At 52.5% G+C, this 14,803-nt stretch overlaps 1 protein-coding gene across 3 annotated transcripts; it reads right to left on the minus strand.

Moving 5' to 3' along the window:
- Window positions 1-1,882: 1,882 nt before the first annotated feature.
- Ccdc97 (coiled-coil domain containing 97) lies at window positions 1,883-13,044 on the minus strand. Of its 3 annotated transcripts, XR_006854197.2 has the most exons (6): window positions 12,668-13,044; window positions 8,898-9,353; window positions 6,515-6,793; window positions 5,985-6,114; window positions 4,623-4,753; window positions 3,796-3,977 (listed from the first exon to the last, which is right to left on the minus strand). XR_006854197.2 is itself a non-coding variant. In XM_046455670.2 (5 exons), exons 1-5 carry the CDS (start codon window positions 12,711-12,713, stop codon window positions 3,966-3,968), a joined length of 918 nt encoding a protein of 305 aa, XP_046311626.1. In that variant the 5' UTR covers window positions 12,714-13,043; the 3' UTR covers window positions 1,883-3,965. The 3 variants fall into 3 exon arrangements, 2 of the variants coding, with proteins under 2 accessions (XP_046311626.1, XP_046311625.1); XM_046455670.2 differs by lacking the exon at window positions 4,623-4,753 and having other exon boundaries at window positions 1,883-3,972; window positions 12,668-13,043; XM_046455669.2 differs by lacking the exon at window positions 4,623-4,753 and having other exon boundaries at window positions 1,883-3,977; window positions 12,668-13,037.
- Between the last annotated feature and the right edge of the window lie 1,759 nt (window positions 13,045-14,803).

Below are 14,803 nucleotides of genomic sequence, written 5' to 3' on the forward strand. Positions count from 1 at the left end.
TCGCTAGTTTTTTCTTTTTCCCTCCCCCTCAACATCTTCCCGGTTCTCTTGGTGTAAATTTCTATGTTCTTAGTGTAAATTCAACCTGAAATTTGGGTGTTTTCTGCATGCTTATAGGTCTGTGACAAAGATGTTTCCAGGAGGTGTTGTGTATTTGGCTTTTAAAGGAAGTTTTTGGTACACATGTGTGATTGTTGCCAGTGTCTGTGTGTCTGTACATAAGTTGTTTCTTTTTTTTTTTTTTTTTTTTTTTTTTTTGTGATGCTAGGAGTGAAACCCGAGGCCTCGAGCATGTTGGGCAAGTGCTCTACCACTGAGCTCCGCCCCAGCCCTAGTGTGTGATCCGCGTGTGCCTTGCTGGTATTCTGAGGACTTTTGTGTTCTGCAGATGGTGTGTTTCTGTGGTGTTTCCAACACGCCTTCCGTGGCTCTTGCAGTCTGTGTGGGAGGCTGTACTTCCGGACTGTGTGGCTTGTGTGTGTCCATCTCAGGGACTGGTATTTTCAGCCTGTGTGGGCAGCTGCAAGCAGGTGGAGTCTGTATTGGTGTCCCCACCTGTAGGCTGGTGGCTCCAGAGTGTGAGAGCGTTGGGAGATCTCAGCAGGGGTGGATGTGGGTCTGTATTGTGTGCCAGTGTTTTCAAGGAAGGGAGACCTCCTGTCCTGTGAAGCCACTGGCATCATCTGGTTGACCAGTGTCCACCCATTGGCCTTTGTGCTGAGTAAGTGGAGGCTGCGTCTGCGGCGTCCCCTTGCCTGCTGGTGCCACGTTGGCTCAGGGCTGGCGGTGGCAGCGGGCAGGGCAGGGCAGGGGCTGTGGTGGGCACTGGCCCCACGCCCGGCCTTGGTATAAATATCCCCAGGCTGCCTGCGGCTGTGTTTACTCGGCCCCAGCCTCGGGCGGCAGCAGCCCAGCAGGTCTGGGGGTGGGGGTGACCAGGCCACAGCACAGACATTTCCTTCTGGCCAGACAGACCCAAAGCCTTACTGCCCCCTCCAGCCTAGGGGCAAGGTGGTGACCCCTAATTCTGGGCCCACAGCGGAGCTCTGACTTGGACATCCAGTTAGGCTTCCTGGATCTGGGAGACACAGATGGAAATGGGGGCCCAGGGAGGGCTGGGCATGGAGGGACAGGAAAAAATGAGGGTGAAGGCCAGAGGAGGAGGGAGAGAGGGATCGGGAAACAGGGTTAGTGAGACAGTAGCTGAAACCCAGGGGCCCAGGAGAAAAGGACAAATGCAGGAAGAAAAGTGAGAAGGGGGAAAGAAGGAGAAGCAAGGGAAATGGAGGGAGAAGAGGGGCCGGCAGGGGATGGAAAGTCACAGGAAGACGCTGACAGCCAGAGACGCAGAGACCGAATAAGATGGGGGAGGGAGGGAAGCCAAAGATCTGAAGGAAACAAGAGGAGGGCACGGGGCAGGCAGAGACCTCAACAGACAGGAGCCGAGGGAGGGAGAAGCAGGGAGTCGCTTTGGCTCTGGCAGGACACACAGAGGTGTGGACGTGGGGGGTGGGGGTGGCAGCCAGCAGAACCCGGTCAGAGCCAGGACAGACGGGAGACACGGGGTGGGGGCCGGATGCCCACAGAGGGGCTCTTCCCCAGAGGGGCCCTCCCTCCCTGACTCAGCCTCTCCACCCACCCCATCCCCACAACTGGGAGTGAAGAGAGAGGTGCCCACGGTGGGGGCTGCTCCCAGGGGGGTGTCTCTTGCGTCCCTGCCTGATCCTCTGTCTCCACCTCTCTTCCTGTCTGCTCATCTAATCCCCATCCCTGTGACCGGCTCCACCTCTGTCTCAGCTACAGCACTCGTCTCTACCATCTGACTAACGATTCTGACTCAATTGCTGCGCCTCTTGTCGCTCTTACAAAATTACATAACCAATTTACGTATGGCAAAGTATATCACCAACAAATTTAATGATCAAATAGACTAAAGAAAGGCTGACACCTACACCAGGGAAAAGTGCCCATGGAGCACGAACCCAGGAGGCATTCTCATGTCTGGAGCTCCTCTTCCCCAGTGGGGGTCTGGAGTCCAGCCGGCTGGATTACTTTGGGCCCTACTGTTGTATCTCCTCCGGGAGACAGAACTAGTGACACCGACAACAAACACCCTGCACAGGACTGCTGTGCCAACCAGTGACCCTGGCACTGGCTTTTGTGTGGAGATGGCCCCTGTCTGTGAAGGATAGCGCCTGGCTCTTGGGAGGCCCCCTGGTGTCACAGTGTCCAGTCCTCCTCCCACCTCTCTGTCTTGATTGGGTGGCCCCATATCTGACAGGAAGCTGGCAGGATGGTTTCTGGGACCTGGGTTCCCATCTCAGCTCTGCCTCAGAGGCCTGAGTGGCCTTGAAGCATCTGTTCCCGGGCTCCTTGACCAGCTGCAAAAGAGCCAATGTCTGCTTGGAGGCTTCAGCCCAGCATCAGGCACCTGGCGGGGCCTGGCACAGGTCCCGACTGCTTAGCAGCTCTCATTATTTAACAGTTTCTCCATCTGCACATCCACTGCCTCCATTCAGCTCTAACTTTCCATGTCTGGTGCTGATCGTTCTTGACCTAGAGGCCAGGGTCAGGAACCATAGCCCCAGGAGGCGCTTCTGAGGGTCCTTCAAGGCTGGCTAGGGCAGGATGTCACAATTCCTTCTCACAAGTGAAGTGCTCCTGGGCTCAGCCTCATCAACCCTTGGCCTGAGCTACCACCCCCAAAGTGGCCTGTCCTTTCTGTCTGCCGGGGGAGCAAGGGCCGGGTGTGGGGGCATGGGAAGGTGGGATGCCTGGGTTCCCACAGCTATGGCTGAGTCACAGGCGGCCATCTGGCTCCCATTAGCCCAGGGCGGCAGGGGGCTCTGTGGGGCGGGCCCTGTGGCCTGCTGGGGGCAGGGATGCTGCTGGGGCAGGCTGCGTGTGTGGGATGACTCAGGACCCATGATAACAGCCTATGCGTATTTGGGGAGTGTAAACAGGAGAGGGAGAGGGAGGCGGAAGGGAAACTTGTGGCTGGGTGGGAGGGGGTGGGACAGTGGGGTGGGGAGAGTCCCCTTCCCACACCCCAGCTGGCAGGCCCCATGACCCCTAGACCCATCTCTGTGCAGCCCTCTGGGTCCCCCTTGCTCCCAGCCCCTTGCAGATAGGGCTCTGCTGCTCTCTGCAGCCAGGTCTGGCGGTGTGTGTGTGTTTCTGTGTGCACAGGCACAGGGCAGGGTTGGGGGGGGTGACTGAAACCCAGAGAGATAAGGACTGAGACAGAAAGGGACAGAGGCAGCATGAGGCTGAGAGAGAAATGGAATGTACAGGCAGAAAGAACAATGGGCCCAGAGAGAGGCCAGAGGAAAGATGGGAACCTAACAGAAGCAGAGTTGCAGATGCGGCAGAGTTGCAGGGCAGCAGGGTAGAGAGCCAGGAGCCAGAGCAAAGCTGTGTGGGGCCCAGGCACAGCCCCCTCTCCCAGGTTGTTGGGCACTGGAATCACCCTAGCCAGTCCAGCCACCATGGGCCCCACTGGCTGGCCTCAGCCCAGGAGGAACATTTATCCCCTGCTGTGGGGACAGAGCCCAGGGCACAGAGTGGGAGAATGGGGGAGGTAGATACAGTGGCCAGACCTGGGAAGAGGGAGGAAGGGGGCAGTGATAGAGGGCGAGAGACAGGAACAGACAGAAGGGACAGGAGAGAGTGGGGAACGAAGAAGGGTAGGGAACTCCAGAAAGAGGTAGTGGTGTTGTTTGATGTGACACCAGACCCCGTGGGGCAGGGGTGCCGCACTGCCGTCCCTCTGGAGAAAGAGTCACTGAGCCGGCCTGTAATCAGCTGCCTTGTTGGGGCTGGGAAGGGTGGGCAGCTGGCTTTGGGGTGGTAGCCATCAGTCCCCATCCAGTTCTGGGCTGGGAGCATCCTCAGGCTCTTCCTCATCAAAGTACCTCTCTTCCTCATCCCGTGCCACAATGTCCAAGTTGTCAAAGTCAGGGTTGTCATCCACTGTGCTGCAGGGGAAGAAGGCTGTCAGGGAGCCCTGAGAGACTCAGGTCAAGGACATGGGAACCCTCCCTCCCCAAAGGTCAAAGGTCATATGATGGCAGCTGCCAGTTAGAACCAGCACTCAGAGGGGGATGCTATGTCTGTCCAGACTTAAAAGGGAAGGAAACATTTTCCAAGTTAAAGACTCTACATAAAAACTCTCATTTCTTTTAAAAGCTGGAAGATGTGGCCACACAGGCCCACATGACTGAGGCAGGCGCTGGATGGCTGTGCTTAGACACCTCGACTATCCTCACCAGGGTGTGTTACTGCTCTCTAGTCTGGTAGAGGCCAGGGATGAAGCTAAACATCCTACCGCACAGGACAGACCACCCCCCATGACAAAGAACTGCCTGGCCCGAAGGTGGCAGGGGTGCCCAGGTGGAGAAGCCCTCTCCTAAGCCACTAAGCCACTAAGTCATCCTCTCGGGCGTAGCTCTAACCCTCACAGGGCTCCTCATCACATTCACTGGGTCACCCAGCCCTGTTCCATCTGAGCTCTCTCCCTCATCTTTCCAAAGCCACATCCACCCTGCTGCTCCTCAGACAAGGCAGGGCCCTGGCACCTGCTGCCCAGCCCCGCTCCTTCCCCGGGTATTTCTGTTTCTTACCCTCACCTCCTGAGGCCCCATGCTCAGAGGTCAGCTCCTCAGGCCCCTCCCCGGCCTCCAGGCTGTGCTTCCTTCTGCTCCTTACCCTGCTTTGCTTTGCTTCAAAGTCTCATCCCAGTGTCTTTAAGCCCCTGGTGGGGACAATAAGATGTCAGTGCCTGGGGAGGCAAAACTGTCCAATGTCTGCCTTAGATCATGGGCTGCGTGTCATCACATCTTCCAGCTCTATGAAAAGCCAGGCCAGTCTTTGTCTCCCTCACTGGAGGGGACCCTTTCCAGTGGGGAAACCTTTTGCTAGTTTGTTCCCTGCGCGCACCCAGAGCCTGCACACAGCAGACCCTCGGCATCTGCTGAGTGAACGACCAGGTGAGGGGCCTGTGTAGGCTGCTAAGCACATGGCGGGGCTCCACTCCCTACTTCCTCAAGGGCACCTGGCTTGGGAGCAGCTGTGGTGCCAGCTCACTGACCAGCCTCCCTCCCCCACCCCCCACAGGGGCTTGGCACTCTGCTCACCACTTCTTGGGTGGGAACTGAGGCTCTGCTGCAGCTGGCAGCAGATCCGCCACATTTGATTTCAGAGTGAGGGGATCCAACAATGGGTCAGCCATGCTCCAGTCCCCAGGTGCTGACCATGTGCTGAGCCTTGAGGTAATGGTGATCATGGTTCCCATGTTAACAGTGAGCCCATCAAAGGCCCGTTTGCAGCCCCAGAGTTCATATGTCATTGAGGCTGGATATGAAACAAGAGGGCTCGCGGCTGCCAGACTGTTCAGAACCATGAGGAACGCTGGCTTAGAGGACAAATCATTTACCACTGACTCTGATGCACCAGTTTCCTGTATCCTTATCCTGATGGCAAAATCCTTTTCCTAAGTAGGTGGCCTATGTGTCCTCCCCAACCCCTGGGGCTATACTGTAGGGGCAACCACCACAGGCCCCTCCAGTTGGGGCAGTAACCGTGCCAGGGGTTAATTTCCTGCAGCGAGGAAGTGTGGGGTCCTGGGGAGGCGGCCGAGTTTCCTGGACACATTGGGAAGATTGGGGTAGTGGTTTCCTGCCAGGTCATAGTCACTTGCCAAAATAGAAATGTTTTAATGTTTTATCAATAGTGAGCTACAATGTCAGGCCAGCTCATTCCCTTCCTTACAGATGAGGGGACTGAGAAAGACCAGGCTAGTCCAGGGTCACTTAGCTACTGCCTCTGGTTGATCTGAAACCACAGGGCTGTCTGACCTCTGGGCCCACATCCTGAAACCATTCCAGGGCTCTCATGCAAAACAAAGAGAGGTGCATAGGGCCTGTTTGTGGCCCAGGGTCATGGGGTGCCAGGCTGGGGGAAGGGAAGGCAGGGCCCAGGAGCACCTGTAGTCAAAGTCCCCATCCTTGCCGTCTAGGAAGCGCTGGTGCATCCGGCTGGTGAACTCCTCCCGTAGGATCAGCCTCTCCTCCGAGTCTGGTACCCAGGTTTCTGAGTCTTTGCCTGCTCTCTGATCTGTGGAGGGAGACACCATGGGAGGGTGGCCTGAACATGTTCACACAGAGCTGTTGCTTCTGTGCTCTGCCCAGCTAGTCCCAGTGGCACAGAGAACACAGAGGTGACTGAGATAGCCTGGGTCCCCCAGGGGTACACATCAAACACATGACAATGCAGTGCTCTGAAAGCTATATATCAGGGTCAGGACAGACCTGAGGGTGGAGAAGGAAGACCTTCTTAGGAGAGGGACAGGCATGATCAAAAGCTTGGAGTGAGGGATCCTTCAAAAATGCAGGGTAGGGAGGCTAGATGCTAGAGATGGGAAGGGCGGGCAGGGTAACACGTCAGGCTGGGCAGACTGAGGCCTGGCTCAGGGCAGGTGTCCAAACACTGGGGTCTCCTTGCTGTTGGCCCTCACCTTCTTCATCACTATCTTCCTCCTCTTCTTCCTCCTCCAGGCAGGCCTCCTCCTCCTCTTGCTGCTGGAGCAGCCGCTGCTGCAGCTCTCGCTCCTGGTAAGACTGGAGCAGTAAGTCGGAGAGTGGGCAGGCAGGTGTGCCGGGGGAGCCAGGTCTGGGGTGCTGGGGCGCTGGGGCGCGGGCACTGAGCTCCTCCTGGGTGAGGTACTGCCCAATGTACTGCTCATAGAGCAGGGGTGCCCGGAACCGCATCTGCTCATCACTGAAGTACTCACCCCCTGCAAAGATGAGAGCCAGAGTGGGTGTGTCTGTAGTAGATTTGTGGTCGTGCTTGTAGGAAGATGTGTACACACACAAGTCTGTGTGTGTGTGCGCGCGCGCGCATAGGCGCGCATGCTGCACGCTCACATGCAGATGCAGAGGGAAATATGCAGATATGTGAGGCTATGGACATGAATACTCATGCTTGTGCTGAGTATGCACACAATCAGGCCTGCATCTACCTGTGTATTCATGTGTCTGCACGTGTGTGTGTGTGAGGGTGGGCCTAGAACATGTGGGTTTTTGAGGTGCTAGTTGTACAACTGTGCCTAGACAGGATTCAAAAGCTGCTGCCCATGGATGCACGTGTATGGTCACATGTGTACAAACATCCCACTATGTGCCTTAGCATACTGTCCACTGGTACCTATGTCTGGGATTGGCACATAGGACAACACAAACCAGCTGCATGTGCATCGTACGCCTGTTTGCTGAGCCTGCTTGGCTGTCTGGGTACAAGCCTGGACAAGCCTACACTGCTGGGCACGTATGTGTATCCATCCATGTGGATCTGGGTATGTGTGCTAGCACAATTGGGTCAGGGGAGGCGTTTGTCTGTGGGAGTGCCTGGCAGGGGCAGGGCTGTCCTGTAGTGGCAGCAAGCACCAGATCTAACCTCTTCCCAGGGTGTTCCTTTGTGCAGCTTCCCTCTCAGGTGGGCCTGGTTTCTTCACCCAGGTCCTTTGCATCTCCTGGCTGTCTCTTCCTGAAGGAGTGGCATTGTCCCTCAGCTAACAGTTAAACCTGACCACAGCTCTTCCCACCTATGGGTCCTAGTTCTGACTCCAGAGTCCAGGGGCCCAGAATCCACCCAGAATCCTGACCTGTACAGCATTGTGGTCTGTGATTGTCCCTATCTTGCTCAGCATTCCCAGTCCTGCCATCTCCTCATCCCTATCTATTTCTAGCATCTTCCACCAGATTTTTTTAAAAAAATATTTTATTAGTTGTCAATAGACCTTTATTTATTTGTATGTGGTGCTGAGGATCAAACCCAGTGCCTCACACATGCTAGGTGAGCACTCTACCACTGAGCCACAACCCCAGCCCTGCATCTACCTGTGTAGATTCTCTTTTTATCCCTCCTCCCTAGCTCAGACTGTCTCCCTCTTTCACTCTAGGTCCCTTGGTCTCTCTCCTTCTCCTGCTTTTTCCCTGCCTCTCAGTTTCCACATTTAACCCCACCTCCTTCCTTCATCCATTCATCCTCCTCCTTTCTTCATTCTTATTCACCTGTTCGTCCCTGTATTACTCTTCCTGTATCAATCTCTCTACAACTTGGGTCTTCCTCCTAATCAGAACTTAACTCACTTTCTACTTCATTTGCCCTTGTCTTTTAACTGGTTCTGGGAGTCTAGGTCACAAGATACTTTTAATTATGTCCTGGTCAAAAAGGCACCAATTGTTGGCAGTGGTGCATGCCTATAATCTCAATGGCTTGGGGGGCTGAGGCAAGTTCAAAGCTAGCCTTGGCAACTTAGCGAGACCCTGTCTCAAAAAATAAAAATAAAAAAAGGGCTGGGGATGTGGCTGAGTGGTCAAATGCCCCTGTGTTCAATCTCTAGTATGAAAAGAAAAGAAAGAGGGCTGGGGATGTGGCTCAAGCGGTAATGCGCTCGCCTGGCATGCGCAGGGCTGCTGGGTTCGATCATCAGCACCACATAAAATAAAATAAAGAATATTTTCCTTCATGGTTCTCATGTGTTTTTTTCAAGAAGACCCTTTTGTCCCCAAAGTCATAAATATTCCCTTTGGTTTCCACTGGTGCCTTTGGGCATAGGGTGAGTTTTTCCTTAGGGACAACCAATGATGACAATGCAATGATCATACAGTTGTGTGTCATCTACTAAATTCTGTCATCTACTAAATTCTAAGTTCACTGTGTCCCCCATTTTCTTGCTCAGGCTCCTGTCCTCTCTGCCTTACGTTATGACAGACATTTCTCTGTCTCTCCCTGTGTCCCCCAGGATCTTTGTCTGTGCTCCTGCTCTCCTGCCCTTATTTCTCCCTCCCTCCATCTCCACTTCCCATCTCCACCCCTCACCCATCAGCGCCCCACACCTTGGATGAGCTCACGCAGTGCAGCATAGCGCCGGTTACGCAGGCGGGTACGCAGGGTGCGTGGCCTAGCAGTGCCCTGCCGGGCCACCTCAGCACAGTAGAAGTCAGCACGGTGGTCACCACGCAGGTGGCCAAAGCAGGCCAGGTGCTCCTCTCTGAGGCTTGTGCGGAAGCGCTCCAGGAACACTAGTGGCTTCTCATGGTACAGCTGGCCCAGGATGGCCACCTTCTCACGTTCTGTCAAGTCGGGCTCACCCTGCTGCTGGCTGCACACAGGCAGGCGGCTGGCAGCCACAGCATGCAGCATGGCGCTGACTGCTGCATTCTCAGCCCCGGGGATGTCACTGTCCAGGGCCCCTGGTGGGCTCTCTGCTGCTTCCACCTTGCCTTCTGGTCTAGATGGGACTGGTGTCCAGGCCAGCTCACCCCAGTGCCCAGGTTTGGGCTCCGTGTGGCCTGTGAGGAGATGGGAGACTCGTTAGTTCAGGGATGGAGTGCGGAAAGGGGCAGAGGGAGGGTTTGGTGCTCACTTACTCAGTTCCTATTTATGATGAACCTATTATATTCTAGGCCCTAGAGAGACCACAGTGAGCAAGAGGTTGACATTTTAGTGGGAACACAGACAATTAACATAATTACTGAAAAAAATGTAGTGTTAGGTGTTTCCCTGGCTATGCAGAAAAATAAAGAAGGAAGGGGGAAGTTAATGGAGGATGGCTGCAATTTTAACGGAAGGGTCACAGAAGACTGCAAAAAAGTGACATCAGAGCAGAGACCTGAGGTAAGGAGTCACTTAGTCGTGAGACTTCTGGGGTAAGAAAGTTCCAGGCCAAGGAAATTGCCCATGCAAAGACCTTGAGGCCTGACTTACTGATTTACTCAATTCTTTGTCACTTGTTCATAAAATTATGAATACATTTAGTAACTTGTTCACCTACCCATTCATTCATTTTCTTATGCATTCACACATTCATGTTTTAGCAACTCTACATCTGTGAGGCCCTGAGTTCAACAATGCAGAGGATTCACAGGAGGAATCCAGTCTAACTCCTGCCCTCATGGAGCACCCAGTCTTATGTAGGAGACAATCAAGATCAAACATAGTACACATGCTGGGTGTGGTGGTCCACACCTGAAATCCCAGTTATTTGGGAGGCTGTGGCTAGAGAATTGCAACTTCAAGGTCAGCCTGGGCAATTTAGCAAGACCCTTAAAATAAAATGACAAGAGCTGGGGATGTAGCTTGGTGGCACAGCACCCCTGAATTCAATCCTCAGTATTAAAAAAAAAAAGAAAAAAGAAAAGTGGGGGGGGGGGTGGAAAGGAAGAAGAAAGCTGGACACTGGGGAAACTCTGGTAAGAGCTATTTCCTAAGTGTGGTGGGAGCTGCAGCAAGACTACAACAAGCAGGGATACGTCAAAATAAGAAGTGGAGACAACTCTTTCAACTCTTTTAAGTAGCTTGCCTGGGATGGGGAGGACACAGGGGATGGTGGTTGCAGGTTTCTTGGGTGTCAACTGAGCAAGAGAAGACAGCTAGAGCAGGGGATGTGGAGGACGGGGAGGGAAAGTAGGGGAGGGCTGGGAAGATGCTCATTAGGCTGAGAGCACAGGCCATGGAACCGAAAGGCTAGAAGGTGAGGGAGGCGTCCAGGATAAGGTCCAGGGCTCTGGATTAGGGATGGCCAAATCATCCCTAAGACAGGGACATGGACAAGAAACAGGTCTGGCACATGGAAGTTATGATGCGCCCAGGGGATGTTTAAGGGAGGTATCTAAGACTGCTGGGACCCAGGTTTCCAGACACCTCAGAGGAGAAGTGCTGGGCTGGAGGCAGAGTTGTGGGTGTCCTCAGAGTCAAGATAGGAAGTGGGGGTAGGAGAGAGTATGTGAGCGATGACAGGGAAGAGAGGCCAGGAAGAAGGACTGAGTCGATGGGATGAGACTATAACTGTGAAAGTCAAAAACTGGCTTCCCCAGGGCCGGGACTTTGGCTTAGTTGGTAGAGTACTTGCCTCGCATGCACAAGGCCCTGAGTTCAGTCCCCAGCAGTGTGTGCAAGTGCGTGCGCGCATACACACACCCACATACCCACACACTCACAAAGAAAAAAAAAAGACAAAAACACTGGCTTCCCCAAAGAGCTGTATCTTTATTTCTGGAACCTGACCAGTGCCTTTAATATGGAGGAAAAAAATGGCGGGGGGGGGGGAGGGTGTGTGGGGGGGTTCTTCACAGACATAAGTAAATTAAGGCCCTTGAGATGGAGAAATTTTTCTGGAGTATGTATCCAGGTGTGTCCTAAACATAATTACAAGAGTCCTATAAGAGAGGTTGAAGAAGATCTGACACAGAGCAAAACGCAGTGTAAAGGAAGAAGCAGAGACTGAAGTGATGTGGCCACACGCCAGGAATCACAGAAGCCATCAGTGGCTGGGAAGAGGCAAGAAACAGCCCAGAGCCTGTGAGGGGACCCTATGACACCTTGGTTTCAGTCCAGTGATACTGATTTTAGACTTCTGGCCTTCAGAACAGTGAGAAAATAAATTTCTGTTATTGAAGACACTGAGTTTATGGCAATTTGTTTTAGGAGCCACAATAAACTAAGGCAAAGGCTCAGAAGCAGCAACCTGAGAGGAAGAAAGTCCGAGTGCGGTGGGGGTACACATAAAAGAATGGAGGAGCCAATAGCATGAATCCTCCAAGTAATCGAGTAAGGAAGAAATTGGATGCAGTGACTGTTTAAACTGTATAGGGACAAGTCACTGGGGAACCTTAATCAGAGCAATTTGGGAGAGTAAAGCCAGACTACAGTGGATAGGAAGTAAGGGAATGGAGGCAAATGTACATGACTCTGGAGAAGATAGACGGTGTCTGGAAGGCAGCATGGGGCCAAAGGAAAGATTTTCTTTTTAGGTTAGAAAAAATATTTTTATAGACTGGGCATGTAGCTCAGTGATAGAGTGTGTGCTTGGCAAAAGCCTGTGGTTATCAATCCTCAGCGCCAACAAATAAAAAGATTTTTTAAAAACCCTAAAATTTTGTTATGAAAAATTTCAAACACAAAATTAGAGTACACTGACACCCCTCCCCCTACATTCATATAGCCACCATTCACTTCAACAATCACCAGTTCTTAACCAGAACCAATTTCAACCAATTTCCCAACTACCCCTCACTCCACATCAGATTGTCTGAAGAAATGGACGACTTTTATGATGAGCAAGACAAAAGCATTTTAGATTCTAAGGGGAACGTACCAGAAGAAGTAAAAGACACTAAGATGCAAGGGAGAGAGAGACACGAGCGAGCAAAGAAATGCAGTAAGAACTTTGAAGAGGCAGACTAGATTATGGCCTTGGCAGAAAGGGGTTAGAATGAAATGGGGCTGTTAGTCTCGGGTAAATAGTTTGTTTTGAGACCGGCGGAAAGTTAACGTGGGCCAAGAGAAAGCTGTTTGGCCCAGGGAAGGTAACTGTGGGAAGACTGGCTGAGGGCAGGGGAGAGGTTTTTGATAAGGAAAACGGGTTGGCCTGGAGCGTGGAAGGGGATGAACTAGGAAGAGATTAATTTCGGAGAAGAATGGAGAGAAAGGAAGTCAACCGCAACAGGAGCGAGGAAAATCTGCAAAATGATGGACCGGACAGGTAAGGTGGAGGGCAGGTGTTCCCCTATAAAGAGTCCTCCTTCGCGTTCCCACGGAATCATTTCCTTGTGACACCGCAACTGCATTCCTCGCAACTGCAGTCTCCGCGTGGCAAGTACCTTACCTTCATCGGGTTCCTTTGTCGCCACCTCCGCCGCCACAGCCTCCATCCAGAGTCTCTCCGATTTAACCGCCGCCGCAGTCTCCGCACACCAATCTCAATCCCACGTACTCAGAGACACTTCCGGCAGTGCACTGTACAATGGCCGGGTGTTCCTACGCGTCCGGGTACCGAAGTTCCGGCTCGAAGGAGGATCTTCCTCTGCGCATGCGTCTGCCTTGGTCCCGCCGTCTGTAGCCAGGAAGGAAAGGGGCGCAGGGTTGAAAGGGCGTTCAGCTTCTCGTGTCTGAAACTGGAAAATCTGGAGGAACCCTAACCATGGTTGATTTGTTCATTGCTGTGACTCTTAACTCCTGGCGTATTTATATTTGGGATGAATGGTTGGGCGACCACCCTCCAGGACCTGGAGCTGTTACAGTAATTTTTTTTTTTTTTTTTTAAAAAGAGTTTGTGCTTTTTTAGACCCGTTTCTTCACCACCTCATGGAATATTTCTAAGTCTTGACTTATTTATCATCACACCCACTCCCTGGCTAGCATGAGATGGGTGGTGAGGTGGGGGATAAAATTGCCCCTCTGTACTTCCAGAACCTGGAGGAACTCTGCAGATGTGAAGGAAGAACAACGGTGGGCCTGATTTGCCCTAGGGGTTGGGAAGGGACTATTAATATTTAGGGGGTCTCTTACCAGCAGACAGGCATGTTACTAGTGACCACCACGAGTGGCCTGGGGGTCTGAGGAAGTCATCCTCCCCAGGCTGGCTCAGAGGTGGCTTCTTTCTGAGAGGGAGGCAGACAAGGCTGAGACCTGAAGGATCAGGAATGCAAGTTTAGAAGGGTCTCAGGCAGGGTGGCTGGCCTGGTTAGTTCTTGTTGCTGTAAATACTTCAGTATGGTCGAAGAATATGAAAGGGGTTCCAACTCTGACATTAGAAAATTTGAGAAATTTTAAACTTCTTTTTGGAAGGGGGGCCAGTACTGGGATTGCACCTAATACCCTACCACTAAGTTATATCCTCAGCCCTTTTATTAACTTTTTTTTTTTTTGGTAGTGTGGATTTAAACCTAGGGGCACTTTACCATCGAGTTTCATCTCCAGTCCTTTTTGAGACAGGGTCTTGCTATGCTGCTGAGGCTGGCCTTGAACTTGCAATTCTGCCTCAGCCTTATGAATTGCTGGAATTACAGGCTTGCACAACTGTGTCCAGCTAGTGTCATGAATCCTCAATACACATTTTCCCAAGGTAGAGTCTCATGGCATTTTGTATAGGTTCCAAAGGAATTTATAATTCCCCAGAATGAATCGCTGAAGTTCAAAAGGGAAGCTGAAAGAGCTGAAGCCATTAAGGTCACCAGGTGCCAGGCCACATGGGGCCTGAATAAACTGTATTAAGCAACTTGAGCTCCTTTAACCTGCAAGGATCGGAGAAGGGGATAAGGGTAAGGGACTGCAGAGATCTGTAAGCTGGTATCATAATCCAGAGACTGGCTGAGACCAAACAAGAGGAAGAACTTCCTAGTTTGCATTCTCTCAGGACCTGGGAGATGTGGAAGACAGACCTTGAGGTCCCTTTTTGCCACACCCCATAGGCAGGAACAACACAGATGTATCACCAAGGGAGGCCAGCAGAGGGTGCTGTTGCCTAGCACAAGCATCTGTCACGAAGGGGACTTCCCAGCTAAGGGGACCCAGAGCAGTGAAGGGATCACTCTAGCTAGGGTCCCTTTTAGCTGCCAACAGTAGCCCCTTCTCATGTTTAGATGCCCCATTTTAGACCTCAAGACTAGTCAGCCTCCCCTCTCCCTTGTTTTTATAGGCAACACAGCCTTCAAAAGGCTTGGAGCTCTAGTGAGGATAGCTGGGCTGAGCCCGCCACTCCTGTGCTCTGGCACTCTCCCCCGTAACATGCAAGGAACACATTATGTATTGAAAGAATGGAGAAACGAAAATGGAAAGGACAATAGTTAGGGAGATGCAACCCCAAAGTTCACCCCCATTAATTCCCCTTCCTCCAGAAAGGGAGAGCCATCCCCTCACACCAACCCAGGATTTCATCAACCACTGTGCTGTCACTGGCAATACTGCAGTGGGAGCTCTGTGAGGAGTCAGAGATGCACTGGCCATGCTGTACCCCTAGCTT

Source organism: Marmota monax, unplaced genomic scaffold, assembly GCF_021218885.2.
Source record: "Marmota monax isolate L192 unplaced genomic scaffold, Marmota_monax_Labrador192_F-V1.1 WCK01_AAM20220418_F8-fsc00149, whole genome shotgun sequence".
Classification (NCBI taxonomy): domain Eukaryota; kingdom Metazoa; phylum Chordata; class Mammalia; order Rodentia; family Sciuridae; genus Marmota; species Marmota monax.

Bases quoted from the DNA above. Each gene is read 5' to 3' on its own strand.
- Ccdc97 (XM_046455669.2), bottom strand. From the start codon at position 12,713: ATGGAGGCTGTGGCGGCGGAGGTGGCGACAAAGGAACCCGATGAAG. The intron at 6,794-8,897 runs GTGTGGGGCGCT...TCATCTTTGCAG, and splicing joins ACTGCGTGAGCTCATCCAAG to GGGGTGAGTACTTCAGTGAT. The intron at 6,115-6,514 runs GTGAGGGCCAAC...CTCCCTCCACAG, and splicing joins GGAAGATAGTGATGAAGAAG to ATCAGAGAGCAGGCAAAGAC.